Raw genomic sequence first — 17,900 nt, forward strand, 5'->3', positions numbered from 1 at the left:
AGAAGGTCTCCTTTTTGGGTTTTATTTTTTCTCCTTCTACTGTGGAGATGAACCCAGTCAAGGTCCAGGCTACTCATGACTGGACTCAGCCCACGTCTGTTAAGAGTCTTCAGAAGTTCTTGGGTTTTGCTAATTTTTACCGTCGTTTCATCGCTAATTTTTCTAGCGTGGTTAAACCTTTGACGGATTTGACCAAGAAGGGTTCTGATGTTACTAATTGGTCTCCTGCGGCCGTGGAGGCCTTTCGGGAGCTGAAGCACCGGTTTTCTTCAGCTCCAGTCTTATGTCAGCCAGATGTCTCTCTCCCCTTCCAGGTCGAGGTCGATGCTTATGAGATTGGAGCAGGGGCTGTTTTGTCGCAGAGAAGCTCTGATGGCTCTGTAATGAAGCCATGTGCTTTCTTTTCAAGAAAGTTTTCGCCTGCCACGCGGAATTATGATGTTGGTAATCGGGAGTTGTTGGCTATGAAGTGGGCATTTGAGGAGTGGCGACATTGGCTCGAAGGAGCTAAACATCGCGTGGTGGTCTTGACTGATCACAAAAATCTGATTTACCTTGAATCTGCCAAGCGCCTGAATCCTAGACAGGCTCGTTGGTCGTTGTTTTTCTCCTGTTTCAACTTCGTGGTCTCATACCTGCCTGGTTCGAAGAACGTGAAAGCTGATGCACTTTCTAGGAGTTTTGTGCCTGACTCTCCGGGAGTTTTTGAGCCGGCTGGTATTCTCAGAGAGGGAGTGATTTTGTCTGCCATTTCCCCAGATTTGCGACGAGTGCTGCAGAAATTTCAGGCGGATAGACCTGACCGTTGTCCACCAGAGAGACTGTTTGTCCCGGAGAGATGGACCAGCAGAGTTATTTCTGAGGTTCATTCTTCGGTGTTGGCGGGTCATCCTGGGATTTTTGGTACCAGAGATTTGGTGGGTAGGTCCTTCTGGTGGCCTTCCTTGTCGCGGGATGTGCGTTCCTTTGTGCAGTCTTGTGGGATTTGTGCTCGGGCTAAGCCTTGCTGTTCTCGTGCCAGCGGTTTGCTTTTGCCTTTGCCTATTCCGAAAAGGCCTTGGACGCACATTTCCATGGATTTTATTTCGGATCTTCCAGTATCTCAGAAAATGTCTGTCATCTGGGTGGTGTGTGATCGTTTTTCCAAGATGGTCCATTTGGTGCCCTTGCCTAAGTTGCCTTCTTCCTCCGATTTGGTTCCTGTCATGATCTCCATGGCCAGAGAACTAGCATAAGCCTCTATAGGAACAAGCTCTTGGAAGATGTAACTGTACTGACCATGAACTAAACCTACCGCATCATCTAGAAGTAGCCAGGTAGCATGTCCTACTTTTTATCCCTATATGCCCAGCGCCGGCCGGAGAACTAAATAATGCTAGCAGAGGGAAATATAAGACCTGACTCACCTCTAGAGAAATGCCCAAAAGGAGACAGAAGCCCCCCACATATATTGGCGGTGATATGAGATGAAACAACAAACGCAGCAGGAAAATAGTTTTAGCAAATTTGAGGTCCGCTTTCTAGATAGCAGAAGACAGAAAGCATACTTTCATGGTCAGTAGAAAACCCTAACAAAACACATCCAGAAATTACTTTAGGACTCTGGCATTAACTCATAATACCAGAGTGGCAATTCCTGATCAACAAGAGCTTTCCAGACACAGTAACGAAACTGCAGCTGTGAACTGGAACCAAAATACAAAAACAAAACATGGACGAATGTCCAACTTATCTAGTAGATGTCTGGGAGCAGGAACAAGCACAGAGAGGCTTCTGATAACATTGTTGACCGGCAAGCATCTAACAGAGAAGCCAGGTTATATAGCGACACCCAGATCTAATCAGAACAGGTGAACAGGGAAGATGATGTCACAAGTTCAATTCCACCAGTAGCCACCGGGGGAGCCCAGAATCCAAATTCACAACAGTACCCCCCCCTCAAGGAGGGGGCACCGAACCCTCACCAGAACCACCAGGGCGATCAGGATGGGCCCTATGAAAGGCACGAACCAGATCAGAGGCATGAACATCAGATGCAGTGACCCAAGAATTATCCTCCTGGCCGTATCCCTTCCACTTGACCAGATACTGGAGTCTCCGTCTGGAAACACGGGAGTCTAGGATTTTTTCCACAACGTACTCCAACTCACCCTCAACCAACACCGGAGCAGGAGGCTCAACGGAAGGCACAACCGGTGCCTCATACCTGCGCAATAACGACCGATGAAAAACGTTATGAATAGAAAAGGATGCAGGGAGGTCCAAACGGAAGGAAACAGGGTTAAGAATCTCCAATATTTTATACGGACCGATGAACCGAGGCTTAAACTTAGGAGATGAGACCCTCATAGGGACAAAACGAGAAGACAACCACACCAAATCTCCAACACAAAGCCGAGGACCAACACGACGGTGACGGTTGGCAAAAAGCTGAGTCTTCTCCTGGGACAACTTTAAATTGTCCATCACCTGCCCCCAGATATGATGCAATCTCTCCACCACCGCATCCACTCCAGGACAATCCGAGGATTCCATCTGACCGGAGGAAAATCGAGGATGGAACCCCGAATTACAGAAAAACGGGGAAACCAAGGTGGCAGAGCTGGCCCGATTATTGAGGGCGAACTCCGCCAATGGCAAAAAAGCAACCCAATCATCCTGGTCAGCAGACACAAAACACCTCAGATATGTCTCCAGGGTCTGATTAGTCCGCTCGGTCTGGCCATTAGTCTGAGGGTGAAAAGCAGACGAAAAAGACAAATCTATGCCCATCCTAGCACAAAATGCCCGCCAAAATCTAGACACAAATTGGGTTCCTCTGTCAGAAACGATATTCTCAGGAATACCATGCAAACGAACAACATTTTGAAAAAACAGGGGCACCAACTCGGAAGAAGAAGGCAATTTGGGCAGGGGAACCAAATGAACCATCTTAGAAAAACGGTCACACACCACCCAGATGACAGACATCTTCTGAGAAACAGGCAGATCTGAAATAAAATCCATCGAGATGTGTGTCCAAGGCCTCTTAGGAATAGGCAAGGGCAACAATAATCCACTAGCCCGAGAACAACAAGGCTTGGCCCGAGCACAAACGTCACAAGACTGCACAAAGCCTCGCACATCTCGTGACAGGGAAGGCCACCAGAAGGATCTTGCCACCAAATCCCTGGTACCAAAAATTCCAGGATGACCTGCCAACGCAGAAGAATGCACCTCAGAGATGACTTTACTGGTCCAATCATCAGGAACAAACAGCCTATCAGGCGGACAACGATCCGGTCTATCCGCCTGAAACTCCTGCAAGGCCCGCCGCAGGTCTGGAGAAACAGCTGACAAGATAACTCCCTCCTTAAGAATACCTGTGGGGTCAGAGTTGCCAGGTGAATCAGGCTCAAAACTCCTAGAAAGGGCATCCGCCTTAACATTCTTAGAACCTGGTAGGTACGATACCACAAAATTAAACCGAGAAAAAAATAATGACCAGCGCGCCTGTCTAGGATTCAGGCGCCTGGCGGTCTCAAGATAAATCAAATTTTTGTGGTCAGTCAATACCACCACCTGATGTCTGGCCCCCTCGAGCCAATGGCGCCACTCCTCAAACGCCCACTTCATGGCCAAAAGCTCCCGATTCCCAACATCATAATTCCGCTCAGCGGGCGAAAATTTACGGGAAAAGAAGGCACAAGGCCTCATCACGGCGCAGTCAGAACTTTTCTGCGACAACACTGCCCCAGCTCCGATCTCAGAAGCGTCGACCTCAACCTGAAAAGGAAGAGTCACATCAGGCTGACGCAACACAGGGGCAGAAGAAAAACGGCGCTTAAGCTCCTGAAAGGCCTCCACAGCATCAGGGGACCAATTAGCAACATCAGCACCCTGTCTAGTCAAATCGGTCAATGGCTTAACGACATCCGAAAAACCAGAAATAAATCGACGATAAAAGTTGGCAAAGCCCAAAAATTTCTGAAGACTTTTAAGAGAAGAGGGCTGCGTCCAATCACAAATAGCTTGAACCTTGACAGGATCCATCTCAATGGAAGAGGGAGAAAAAATATATCCCAAAAAGGAAATTCTCTGAACCCCAAAAACGCACTTAGAACCCTTGACACACAGAGAATTAGACCGCAAAACCTGAAAAACCCTCTTAACTTGCCGGACATGAGAGTCCCAGTCATCCGAAAAAATCAGAATATCATCCAGATACACTATCATAAATTTATCCAAAAAATCGCGGAAAATATCATGCATAAAGGACTGGAAGACTGAAGGGGCATTAGAAAGACCAAAAGGCATCACCAAATACTCAAAGTGGCCCTCGGGCGTATTAAATGCGGTTTTCCACTCATCCCCCTGCCTGATCCGCACCAAATTATACGCCCCACGGAGATCAATCTTAGAGAACCACTTGGCCCCCTTTATGCGGGCAAACAAATCAGTCAGCAACGGCAATGGGTATTGATATTTAACCGTGATTTTATTCAAAAGCCGATAATCAATACATGGTCTCAAAGAGCCGTCTTTTTTTGACACAAAGAAAAAACCGGCTCCTAAGGGAGATGACGATGGACGAATATGTCCCTTTTCCAAGGACTCCTTTATATATTCTCGCATAGCAGTATGTTCAGGCACAGACAGATTAAATAAACGACCCTTTGGGTATTTACTACCCGGAATTAAATCTATAGCACAATCGCACTCACGGTGCGGAGGTAGTGAACCCAGCTTGGGTTCTTCAAAGACGTCACGATAATCAGACAGGAACTCAGGGATTTCAGAGGGAATAGATGATGAAATGGACACCAAAGGTACGTCCCCATGAGTCCCCTTACATCCCCAGCTCAACACAGACATAGCTCTCCAGTCAAGGACTGGGTTGTGAGACTGCAGCCATGGCAATCCCAGCACCAAATCCTCATGTAGATTATACAGCACTAGAAAACGAATAGTCTCCTGGTGATCCGGATTAATACACATAGTCACTTGTGTCCAGTATTGTGGTTTATTATTAGCCAATGGGGTGGAGTCAATCCCCTTCAGAGGAATAAGAGTTTCCAAAGGCTCTAAATCATACCCACAACGATTGGCAAAGGACCAATCCATAAGACTCAAAGCGGCGCCAGAGTCGATATAGGCGTCAGTAGTAATAGATGACAAAGAGCAAATCAGGGTCACAGACAAAATAAATTTAGACTGTAAAGTGCCAATGGAAACGGATTTATCAAGCTTTTTAGTACGCTTAGAGCACGCTGATATAACATGAGTAGAATCCCCACAATAGAAACACAACCCATTTTTCCGTCTAAAATTCTGCCGCTCGCTTCTGGACAGAATTCTATCACACTGCATGCTTTCTGGCGTCTTCTCAGTGGACACCGCCAGATGGTGCACAGGTTTGCGCTCCCGCAGACGCCTATCGATCTGAATGGCCATTGTCATGGACTCATTCAGACCCGCAGGCACAGGGAACCCCACCATAACATCCTTAATGGCATCAGAGAGACCCTCTCTGAAAGTAGCCGCCAAGGCACACTCATTCCACTGAGTAAGCACAGACCATTTACGGAATCTTTGGCAGTAAATTTCAGCTTCATCTTGCCCCTGCGATAGGGACATCAAAGTTTTTTCTGCCTGAAGTTCCAAATGAGGTTCCTCATACAGCAAGCCCAAGGCCAAAAAAAACGCATCCACATTGCGCAACGCAGGATCCCCTGGTGCCAATGCAAAAGCCCAGTCTTGAGGGTCGCCGCGGAGCAAGGAAATCACAATCCCAACCTGCTGTGCAGAGTCTCCAGCAGAACGAGATTTCAGGGACAAAAATAGCTTACAATTATTTCTAAAATTCTGAAAGCTAGATCTATTCCCTGAGAAGAATTCCGGCAAAGGAATTCTCGGCTCAGATACCGGAGCATGAATAATAAAATCTTGCAAATTTTGTACTTTCGTGGTGAGATTATTCAAACCTGCAGTTACACTCTGAAGATCCATTATTAACAGGTGAACACAAAGCCATTCAAAGATTATAAGGAGAGAGAAAAAAAAAGAAAGACTGCAGCATAGACAGACTGGCAAGTGATCCAATTAAGAGCACAGAGGAAAAAAAAAAAAAAAAAACTCTCAGCAGACTTCTTATTTCTCTCCTTTCTCAGCCAAGGATTTTAACCCTTTAGTGGGCCGGTCAAACTGTCATGATCTCCATGGCCAGAGAACTAGCATAAGCCTCTATAGGAACAAGCTCTTGGAAGATGTAACTGTACTGACCATGAACTAAACCTACCGCATCATCTAGAAGTAGCCAGGTAGCATGTCCTACTTTTTATCCCTATATGCCCAGCGCCGGCCGGAGAACTAAATAATGCTAGCAGAGGGAAATATAAGACCTGACTCACCTCTAGAGAAATGCCCAAAAGGAGACAGAAGCCCCCCACATATATTGGCGGTGATATGAGATGAAACAACAAACGCAGCAGGAAAATAGTTTTAGCAAATTTGAGGTCCGCTTTCTAGATAGCAGAAGACAGAAAGCATACTTTCATGGTCAGTAGAAAACCCTAACAAAACACATCCAGAAATTACTTTAGGACTCTGGCATTAACTCATAATACCAGAGTGGCAATTCCTGATCAACAAGAGCTTTCCAGACACAGTAACGAAACTGCAGCTGTGAACTGGAACCAAAATACAAAAACAAAACATGGACGAATGTCCAACTTATCTAGTAGATGTCTGGGAGCAGGAACAAGCACAGAGAGGCTTCTGATAACATTGTTGACCGGCAAGCATCTAACAGAGAAGCCAGGTTATATAGCGACACCCAGATCTAATCAGAACAGGTGAACAGGGAAGATGATGTCACAAGTTCAATTCCACCAGTAGCCACCGGGGGAGCCCAGAATCCAAATTCACAACAGGTTCCTCTATTTTTTTCAGAATGTGGTTCGCTTGCACGGCATTCCTGAAAATATTGTGTCTGATAGAGGATCTCAGTTTGTGTCCAGGTTTTGGCGGACTTTTTGTGCTAAGATGGGCATTGATTTGTCTTTTTCGTCGGCCTTCCATCCTCAGACTAATGGCCAAACCGAGCGAACTAATCAGACGTTGGAAACTTATTTGAGATGTTTTGTTTCTGCTGATCAGGATGATTGGGTGACTTTTTTGCCATTGGCCGAGTTTGCCCTTAATAATCGGGCTAGTTCTGCTACTTTGGTTTCGCCTTTTTTCTGCAATTCTGGTTTCCATCCTCGTTTTTCCTCGGGTCAGGTTGAGCCTTCTGACTGTCCTGGGGTGGATTCTGTGGTGGATAGGTTGCAGCAGATTTGGAACCATGTGGTGGACAATTTGAGGTTGTCACAGGAGAAGGCTCAGCGCTTTGCCAACCGCCGCCGCGGTGTGGGTCCCCGACTTCGTGTTGGGGATTTGGTGTGGCTGTCTTCTCGGTATGTTCCTATGAAGGTCTCCTCTCCTAAATTCAAGCCTCGCTTCATCGGTCCTTATAAGATCTTGGAAATCCTTAACCCGGTGTCTTTTCGTTTGGATCTCCCAGCATCGTTTGCCATTCATAATGTGTTCCATAGGTCTTTGTTGCGGAGGTATGTGGTAGCTGTGGTTCCTTCTGTTGAGCCTCCTGCTCCGGTGCTGGTCGAGGGCGAATTGGAGTATGTGGTGGAGAAGATTTTGGATTCTCGTATCTCTAGACGGAGGCTTCAGTATTTGGTTAAGTGGAAGGGCTATGGTCAGGAGGATAATTCCTGGGTTGTCGCCTCTGATGTTCATGCGGCCGATTTGGTTCATGCCTTCCACGCGGCTCATCCTGATCGCCCTGGGGGTCTTGATGAGGGTTCGGTGACCCCTCCTCAAGGGGGGGTACTGTTGTGAACTCTATTTTTGGGCTCCCTCTAGTGGTCACAAGCGTTACTGTGTAGTGTTGTCTTTCTACAGGTTGGCAGCATCAGCTGGTTCGTTATCTTTGGTTGGTTTCCTATTTAGCTCACCTGGATACTCAGTTCCTTGCCTGCTCTCAATGTATTCAGTGCTCTTCAGATTCCTTGTGACTACCTTGCTCCCAGTCTCTCCAAGACAAGCTAAGTTTTTGTTTGTTTATTTTTTGATTATCAGCATTCATCATGTTTCTTGTCCAGCTTGCTAAAATGTGATTTTCTCGCTTGCTGGTTGCTCTAGGGGACTGAGTTTCTCCCCCCACACCGTTAGTTGGTGCGGGGGTTCTTGAAATCTCAGTGTGGACATTTTGTAAGGGTTTTTTACTGACCGCACAGACCCCTTTTCTATTTTCTGCTATCTAGTATTAGTGGGCCTCATTTGCTGAATCTGCTTTCACCCCTGTGTATGTGCCTTCCTCTTACCTCACCGTTATTATTTGTTGGGGGCTTCTATATCTTTGGGGATTATTTCTCTGGAGGCAAGTGAGGTCTTTCTTTCTCTCTAGGGGTAGTTAGTTCCTCAGGCTGGCTCGAGACGTCTAGGATTTTAGACACGTTCACCGGCTACCTTTAGTGTGTTGGATAGGTTCAGATTTGCGGTCAGTCCAGTTTACCACCTCTCTAGAGCTTGTCCTATGTTTTGTTACTTATTTGGAGTATTTTGTGATCCTCAACCACTAAGGATCATAACACAACTCTGTTCTGATTCCAGGCCAGAAGGGGGAGCTTTAGATCTGGTTGGAGGGTAGCTTCCCTATATATTCTGGCTGGAGGAGGAGTTAACAGGTTAGTCTGTAGGAGGCAGTGAGGGGAGAAGGAGCACAGGAGGATAGAGAAACTGGAGTGGAGCTGTGAGTGGGCTCCCTCCAGGTCCAAGCGCAAGAAACCGGAGGCCAGAAGTCTGAGGTCGTGGGGGAACTGTATGCCCCACAGCAGAAGCCGGTAGACAGGAGATTCCAAGTCTGGCCACAATTACACCCAAAGGCACAGCAGCAGATTAGAGCCTGGAGTTATGAGAAGGGACACCTGTAAAAAGGCTCGAGTTGCCTGCCATGCAGGTAGTGTCCACCTAAAAGGACAGAGTGAGAGAGGACCTTGTGTGAAGCCTCAGGCAGCAAGGGACTGAGAATACAGCGCAGTAAGGAAGGCTTCCAACCCCACCTGGCTAGGGGGATTCCGAATTGCTTCCAGGCTGCCCGGATTCCAAAGACCACCTTTTACCTGTACATGAATGTCATCAGTAAAAGGTAAAGAGACTGTAACCGTGTGTTCTCCAATTTCTTCCTGCGCTTTACCATCTAAAATCCTTACCAACTGCAACGGGAGCCCTGGTGACTAAGCTCTACCTGTGGGGAGCTATACCACCTCTGCTGCAATTACCATCATCCCCAGTGGACCCCTTTAAGCAGCATCGGCCATCCCTGGCCAAGTACCACAGGTGGCATCACGAACACTACTACATTAGACTTTATTACCATTTTCACTACTTCCCTTTTATTGAACGCCCAGGGCCATGAACCGGGTCACCGCCACCATGACATATCCTTTTAAGAACCGGCCCGGTTCTGAGTATCCCATGGTCCTAGCAGGTGTTCAAAAGCAATGTGCTGCCATCTTCTGGGGCCTGAATAAAACTGGGCTACAAGCAACCTCACAGTAATATAGAGCAGTGCACTGAGAGTACTTGGGTTCTGTATATGTGGCGTTGGTACCAACATGTCTCCTCCACGCCACTCCTTCTGAGATAAACCTCATATAATCTGCTTAAGGGGAACTTATCACATAAGCTAGCGATATTAACCTGCAGATATAGGGTTGACCTGCTGGTCATAGAGTTAGAAAGGTGCCCGGCTGCTGTACTGAAAGTGTGACACCAGGGAGAACATGACATTTTTCCTTCTGGGAGCCAGTAACCTTCAGTCATGCAGGTATGTCGGTGAGGCTATAGTTACCAAGGAACTATTGCAACTTTATTATTACAGCTATGCTGCTGCTTTTATTGCAGTCTAAATAAACTGGATTGGCACTGTTTGAGAGATATCATTATCAGTTCTGTGAACCGGCATTTACTGGCAAAGACCACCAAGGATATATAAAATGAATGTTCCAGAAATATTCTCCAAGTTTTTGACATCTATACTAGAGATGGGTGAACTTATTCAAGTGGAAATGAATTTTACAAAAGCCTATATAATTCACATTCTAAAAAATACAGATTTTTTTTAATTTACTCCACGAGATTTCATCAAAATGGCGACCAGCCGGTGAGGGCCATAAATGTTTTAAAAAAACAGTACTCAGGTCACCGCCACATCCACCGATTGCTCTCCTTCTCAGCACCTCATCTTACCGCTGCCGTGCAGACAAACCATGGGCAATCCTGGCACGTCCCTGCACAGGCGCTACAACTAGGCCGGGCTGTCCCTGCGCATGTGTGACCTTACAATGAGCAGGGAAGGTGAGAAGAGATGCTGGGGACCATACACTGGACAACGAGCCGTGTGGGTGGCCAAAAAAGTGAGTGGTGAGGCATTGCTTTTCTTTCCTCATCTTATATTTATTATACCCTGGGGTTTTGCATTTTAAAAATTTGCCACGTCATATTTAGCTCTAAAATCTGTATGATTTGGCAAAATCAAATCCCATCAAACACACTCACTTCTAATCTACATCAAGAAACTCAATAAGTGATACCCAAATAAAATCAGGATATTTATCAGTACTTTATTCTGCCCTCAGACAGCATGAACTGACAGCACATTCGTGGCATCACAAGGCCCCTTAACATATTTTGTTACCTAGAAATAAGTCTAAATCAATGCTGTGAATATGTCTGTGTAATGTTTGGATGTTCTATTTTAGTACAGTATTGAGGACCATACTAGCTAAAGGCCCCATTTTTGCCAAGATATTACTGCTAATGGCACAACAAAGGGCTAAAGCTTAGTGAAACTTCGATCGAATGGCGTGATAATATAGGTGAATTTAATGAAAATGTAGAGTCCCTGTGGGTGGAGATAAGGGGAGGGGGAAAAAATAATAAATTACTGATAGGGATTTGTTATAAATCTCCAAAAATAATGGAAGCAATGGAGAATATCCTCGTAAAGCAAATAGATGAAGCTGCGACTCAAGGAGAAGTCATTATTATGGGGGACTTCAACTACCCTGAAATAGATTGGGGAACAGAAACCTGCAGTTCCAGCAAAGGTAATCGTTTTTTGACAACTATGAGAGACAATTACCTTTCACAACTGGTTCAGGACCCAACAAGGAGGGGGGCACTGCTAGACCTAATATTAACCAACAGGCCAGACCGCATATCAAATATAAGGGTTGGGGGTCACTTGGGGAATAGTGATCACAAAATAATAAGTTTTCATGTAACCTTTAATAAGATGGGTAGTAGGGGGGTGACAAGGACACTAAACTTCAGGAGGGCAAATTTCCAACGGATGAGAGAGGATCTTGGTGTAATTAACTGGGACGATATCCTGAGACACAAAAATACACAAAGAAAATGGGAGACGTTTATTAGGATCCTGGATAGGACCTGTGCACAGTATATACCGTATGGGAATAAACATACTAGAAATAGGAGGAAACCAATATGGCTAAATAGAGCTGTAAGGGGCGCAATAAGGGACAAAAAGAAAGCATTTAGAGAATTAAAGGAAGTAGGTAGTGAGGAGGCATTAAATAAATACAGAAAATTAAATAAATTCTGTAAAAAGCAAATCAAGGCAGCAAAGATTGAGACAGAGAGACTCATTGCCAGAGAGAGTAAAAATAATCCCAAAATATTCTTTAACTATATAAATAGTAAGAAACTAAAAAATGACAGTGTTGGCCCCCTTAAAAATAATCTGGGGGAAATGGTGGATGAGGATGAGGAAAAAGCCAATATGCTAAATTACTTTTTTTCATCAGTATTTACAAAAGAAAATCCCATGGCAGACAAAATGACTAGTGATAAAAATTCCCCATTAAATGTCACCTGCTTAACCCAGCAGGAAGTACAGCGGCGTCTAAAAATAACTAAAATTGACAAATCTCCGGGCCCGGATGGGATACACCCCCGAGTACTGCAGGAACTAAGTACAGTCATTGATAGACCATTATTTTTAATCTTTAAAGACTCCATAATAACAGGGTCTGTACCACAGGACTGGCAAATGTGGTGCCAATATTCAAAAAAGGGGCAAAAACTGAACTCGGTAATTATAGGCCAGTAAGCTTAACCTCTACTGTGGGTAAAATCCTGGAGGGCATTCTAAGGGATACTATACTGGAGTATCTGAAGAGGAATAACCTCATGACCCAGTATCAGCATGGGTTTACTAGGGACCGTTCATGTCAGACTAATTTGATCAGCTTCTATGAAGAGGTAAGTTCCGGACTGGACCAAGGGAACCCAGTGGACGTAGTGTATATGGACTTTTCCAAAGCTTTTGGTACGGTGCCACACAAAAGGTTGTTACATAAATTGAGAGTAATGGGGATAGGGGAAAATATGTGTAAGTGGGTTGAGAGCTGGCTCAGGGATAGGAAACAAAGGGTGGTTATTAATGGAGCACACTCGGACTGGGTTGCGGTTAGCAGTGGGGTACCACAGGGGTCAGTATTGGGCCCTCTTCTTTTTAACATATTTATTAATGACCTTGTAGGGGGCATTCAGAGTAGAATTTCAATATTTGCAGATGACACTAAACTCTGCAGGGTAATCAATACAAGGGAGGACAATTTTATATTACAGGATGATTTATGTAAACTAGAAGCTTGGGCTGATAAATGGCAAATGAGCTTTAATGGGGATAAATGTAAGGTCATGCACTTGGGTAGAAGTAATAAGATGTATAACTATGTGCTTAATTCTAAAACTCTGGGCAAAACCGTCAATGAAAAAGACCTGGGTATATGGGTGGATGACAAACTCATATTCAGTGGCCAGTGTCAGGCAGCTGCTACAAAGGCAAATAAAATAATGGGATGTATTAAAAGAGGCATAGATGCTCACGAGGAGAACATAATTTTACCTCTATACAAGTCACTAGTTCGACCACACTTAGAATACTGTGCACAGTTCTGGTCTCCGGTGTATAAGAAAGACACAGCTGAACTGGAGCGGGTGCAGAGAAGAGCGACCAAGGTTATTAGAGGACTGGGGGGTCTGCAATACCAAGATAGGTTATTACACTTGGGGCTATTTAGTTTGGAAAAACGAAGACTAAGGGGTGATCTTATTTTAATGTATAAATATATGAGGGGACAGTACAAAGACCTTTCTGATGATCTTTTAATCATAGACCTGAGACAGGGACAAGGGGGCATCCTCTACGTCTGGAGGAAAGAAGGTTTAAGCATAATAACAGACGCGGATTCTTTACTGTAAGAGCAGTGAGACTATGGAACTCTCTGCCGTATGATGTTGTAATGAGTGATTCATTAATTAAATTTAAGAGGGGACTGGATACCTTTCTGGAAAAGTATAATGTTACAGGGTATATACACTAGATTCCTTGATAAGGCGTTGATCCAGGGAACTAGTCTGATTGCCGTATGTGGAGTCGGGAAGGAATTTTTTTCCCCATGGTGGAGTTACTCTTTGCCACATGGGTTTTTTTTTGCCTTCCTCTGGATCAACATGTTAGGGCATGTTAGGTTAGGCTATGGGTTGAACTAGATGGACTTACAGTCTTCCTTCAACCTTAATAACTATGTAACTATGTAACTATGTTTGGGGCAGGTTTATTTTCATGTTTGGGGGTTACATGTCCAGAATTTTGTGCTATAATGAACTCTTGGTTGTCTGGTAGGACCTTCATTGTTTAACAGGGAAATTAATAGAAATCGCATCAAACATGCACATATTAGGTTCAGTTTCATTCTTTTGGAGTGTGGTAGAAAATCCGCATAAATAGAGGGGCAATATACCGACTATGCAGATGGTCGGAATCACACACAGAACCTCAGTGCATAATTTTAAAGGTTGAACATTATTTTTCAACTCATTGAAAAGTTTACAAATAGGAAATTAAAATAAAATGAGTCTAAAAGCAGCAACATCAAAGGAAAACCCAGTCATGTTTTTCCCCACCATAAGGAGTGGCTAATACTGGTTCTTTATGTAATAACAGACTCATATTAACCCTTAAGATGAAGGTATATTCTCCTGTAGCAAGTTAACTCTTCACAAGCAGCTATGTCCTCCTCTACCAGATTAGCCCTACAGAAGTTGCTGTGGCTGACAAATAACAATATTGGGTATGCTGTAAACTTCAGGTTGCTGAGAAGTGAGGAAAATTATTTCTTTATTTACCAGAGGAAATTCCAGGACATATTCATCCATCAGAAATGGGTTAGGAAACTAAACAGAGAAAATCATTTACTAATGGAAAGAGTTCCCTACAATAATCTCTGTGCTGCCCAGCTATCCTCTTCTGAGTATACAACTACTACAAGGACTTGTGCATAGTATTTTGATTCTAATGTTATGGTTGTTGTACAATGTTTGTTGTCCTTTGTTGCCACCTGCTGGCCATTGTTTTTATATATTCACATGCATTGAAGCTGTAATTTCTCACCATGCCTCTCTCTCTTATTTTCTTGTCTAACAAGTAACAAACAATGAAGCCTTAGCAGAAATCAGCGCAAATAGGGTCCTTTCTGATGGATAGATTAATGGTTTATTCAGATTATAGTAACCTGAAGTATCCTTTGTTAAGGAGAAAATTTATGTAGGATTATCAGCTGCAGCAGATCCACGGGTCAACAAGTGAACGTATCACTATCAGAATAATAGGATATCTGTGGAAGTTATCTGAGTGGCTGAATTGGAATGAGACGTAGATCCAAGTATGATAAACTGAAAGATGATGGTTTATTCAATGTGTTTCAAAGTATAAGGTTACCTCTTATCAGGAAATGACCACATGTATCAATACATGTGGTCATTTCCTGATAAAGAAGTAATTTTAAACTTTGAAACGCATTGAATAAACCACCATCTTTCAGTTCATCATACTTGGATCTACGTCTCATTCCAATTCAGCTGCTCAGATAACTTCCACAGATATCCTGTTATTCTGATTTTTTTTATTTCCTCACATTCCTTCTTGCTGGTCAGTGCCATCTTGGCAGAAATGTTCCATCAGAACTGGAGGTAGGATTTTCCTGTTGCCCCTATTCTCAGTCCTCCATCTTGTATAATTCATCCACATCCCTTCATCTTCCTTGACATCTTTACCTCATCATTTATTAAGGTACATCGAGTAAACTACCTAAAAGTTTGTCCACTGCATATTCTTTCCTTGATTATCCACATGCAGCTGGTCAGGCAAGAGAGGAGAGGATGGCGAGTAACCTATCTACCATTGATTGTAAAGAGATTTGTGGTCATATCCTTCAGACACATCTCACTTATGTATACTGGTGGCAGAATAATGTCTTAGTTTTTTGGTCCTTCTACACTTTTCTCTTCTAATTGTATAGAAAAAATTATAGAATATCAGATAGATAGATCTATAGAAAGATAGAAACATATAAATACCATTGAGAGAGAAACTACATTTCAAAATACATATGTTAAGAACCACAAAAAAACCCTTGGGTATTTGTTTTTGCTAACTAATAGGGTTGAGCGACTTTTATTTTTATAGGATCGGGTCGGGTTTCACGAAACCCGACTTTCTCAAAAGTCGGGTCGAGTGAAATCGGCCGATCCTATAAAAAAGTCGGGGTCAGGGTCGGCCGAAACGCGAAACCCAATGCAGTGCAATGGGATACTATGGTTCCCAGGGTCTGAAGGAGAGGAAACTCTCCTTCAGGCCCTGGGATCCATATTTAAGTGTAAAATAAAGAATTAAAATAAAAAAATATTGATATACTCACCCTCTGACGCGCCCTGGTAGTAATTGGCATCTTCCGTTCCTAAGAATGGCGCTTGAAAGACCTTTCGATGATGTCACGGCTTGTGATTGGTCGCGGCGGCCCACGTGACCGCTCAGCGACCAATCACAAGCCGTGACGTAATTCTCAGGTCCTAAATTCCTCATTCTAGGAATTGAGGCCATGAGAATTACGTCACGGCTTGTGATTGGTTGCTGAACGGTCACGTGGGCCGCCGCGTCCAATCACAAGCCGTGACGTCATCGAAAGGTCCTTCACGCGCTCATTCTTAAGAAGGAAGGCTGCCAGAAAGAAGCCGAGGGTGAGTATATTCCTATTAGGTATATATTCACCCTCGGACGCACCCTGCTTCTTTCCGGCAGCCTTCCTTCTTAAGAATCAGCGCGTGAAGGACCTTTCGATGACGTCACGGCTTGTGATTGGTCGCGGCGGCCCACGTGACCGCTCAGCGACCAATCACAAACCGTGACGTAATTCTCATGGCCTAAATTCCTAGAATGAGGAATTTAGGACCTGAGAATTACGTCACGGCTTGTTGTGATTGGTCGCTCAGCGGTCACGTGGGCCGCCACGACCAATCACAAGCCGTGACGTCATCAAAAGGTCTTTCAAGCGCCATTCTTAGGAACGGAAGATGCCGGTTACCAGCGGCGATGTCCAGGCTGCGTCGGAGAGGTGAGTATATCAATATTTTTTATTTTAATTCTTTATTTTACACTTAAATGTGGATTCCGATACCGAGTTCCGATATCGCAAACATATCGGAACTCGGTATCGGAATTCCGATACCAGATTCAGAAGATCGCCGACCTCATGGCCGACCCCACACAGGGGTCGGGTCGGGTTTCATGAAACCCGACTTTGCCAAAAGTCGGCGACTTCTGAAAATGGCCGACCCGTTTCGCTCAACCCTACTAACTAATATTGGAAAATAAAATAATAATAAAAAAAAACTATACATAATTAATATGTATACACATTTAAATACCTTAAGTTTTCTCACTGCATCTCTCACAACTTCAGTACCTTTAGGTTGCTCTACTTCTGTGCTCCCGAGAAACTGCAAAAACAAGATATAAATTACTGATAAGAACTATCAGGATCAAGGGGTGTGCGGCACCCCAGGGTCCTGGTCGTCGCAGTGGTATTGCTTTCCTCTCGGGGAGAGTGATACTACGTTTGGAGGCAAAGAAGAATAACTGCATCCAGGTATCACAAACATGCAACACATTTCACACTCCAGACCACCAGGGGGAGCTCCTGACCCTATTTATTAGGTCACTCCCCACATGTACACTGTGTGCAGAATTATTAGGCAAGTTGTATTTTGATCACATGATACTTTTTATACATGTTGTCCTACTCCAAGCTGTTCAGGCTTGAGAGCCAACTACCAATTAAGTAAATCAGGTGATGTGCATCTCTGTAATGAGGAGGGGTGTTGTCTAATGACATCAAAACCCCATATAAGGTGTGTTTAATTATTAGGCAACTTCCTTTCCTTTGGCAAAATGGGTCAGAAGAGAGATTTGACGGACTCTTAAAAGTCCAAAATTGTGAGACGTCTTGCAGAGGGATGCAGCGGTCTTGAAATTGCCAAACTTTTGACGCATGATCACTGAACAATCAAGCGTATCATGGCAAATAGCCAACAGGGTCGCAAGAAGCGTGTTGGGCATAAAAGGCACAAAATAACTGCCCATGAATTGAGGAAAATCAAGCGTGAAGCTGCCAAGATGCCATTTGCCACCAGTTTTGCCATATTTCAGAACTGCAACATTACTGGAGTAACAAAAAGCACAAGGTGTGCGATACTCAGGGACATGGCCAAGGTAAGGAAGGCTGAAAAATGAACACCTTTGAACATGAAACATAAGATAAAACGTCAAGACCGGGACAAGAAATATCTTAAGACTGACTTTTCAAAGGTTTTATGGACTGATGAAATGAGAGTGACTCTTGATGGGCCAGATGGATGGGCCAGAGGCTGGATCAGTAAAGGGCAGAGAGCTCCACTCTGACTCAGACGCCAGCAAGGTGGAGGTGGGGTACTGG

At 44.3% G+C, this 17,900-nt stretch overlaps 1 protein-coding gene across 10 annotated transcripts in view; it reads right to left on the reverse strand.

Annotated features, from left to right (window-relative positions):
* The window catches only part of GULP1 (GULP PTB domain containing engulfment adaptor 1), a 1,809,167-nt gene that overhangs the window by 799,149 nt on the left and 992,118 nt on the right, over nt 1-17,900 (reverse strand). For all 10 annotated transcript variants that reach the window (XM_077275671.1, XM_077275676.1, XM_077275674.1 and 7 more), the window contains one exon: nt 16,834-16,905. In XM_077275671.1, the coding sequence (XP_077131786.1) occupies nt 16,834-16,905 (72 nt within the window). The remainder of the gene's footprint in view (nt 1-16,833; nt 16,906-17,900) is intronic.

The sequence above is a fragment of the Ranitomeya variabilis genome, chromosome 7, assembly GCF_051348905.1.
Source record: "Ranitomeya variabilis isolate aRanVar5 chromosome 7, aRanVar5.hap1, whole genome shotgun sequence".
Taxonomy (NCBI): domain Eukaryota; kingdom Metazoa; phylum Chordata; class Amphibia; order Anura; family Dendrobatidae; genus Ranitomeya; species Ranitomeya variabilis.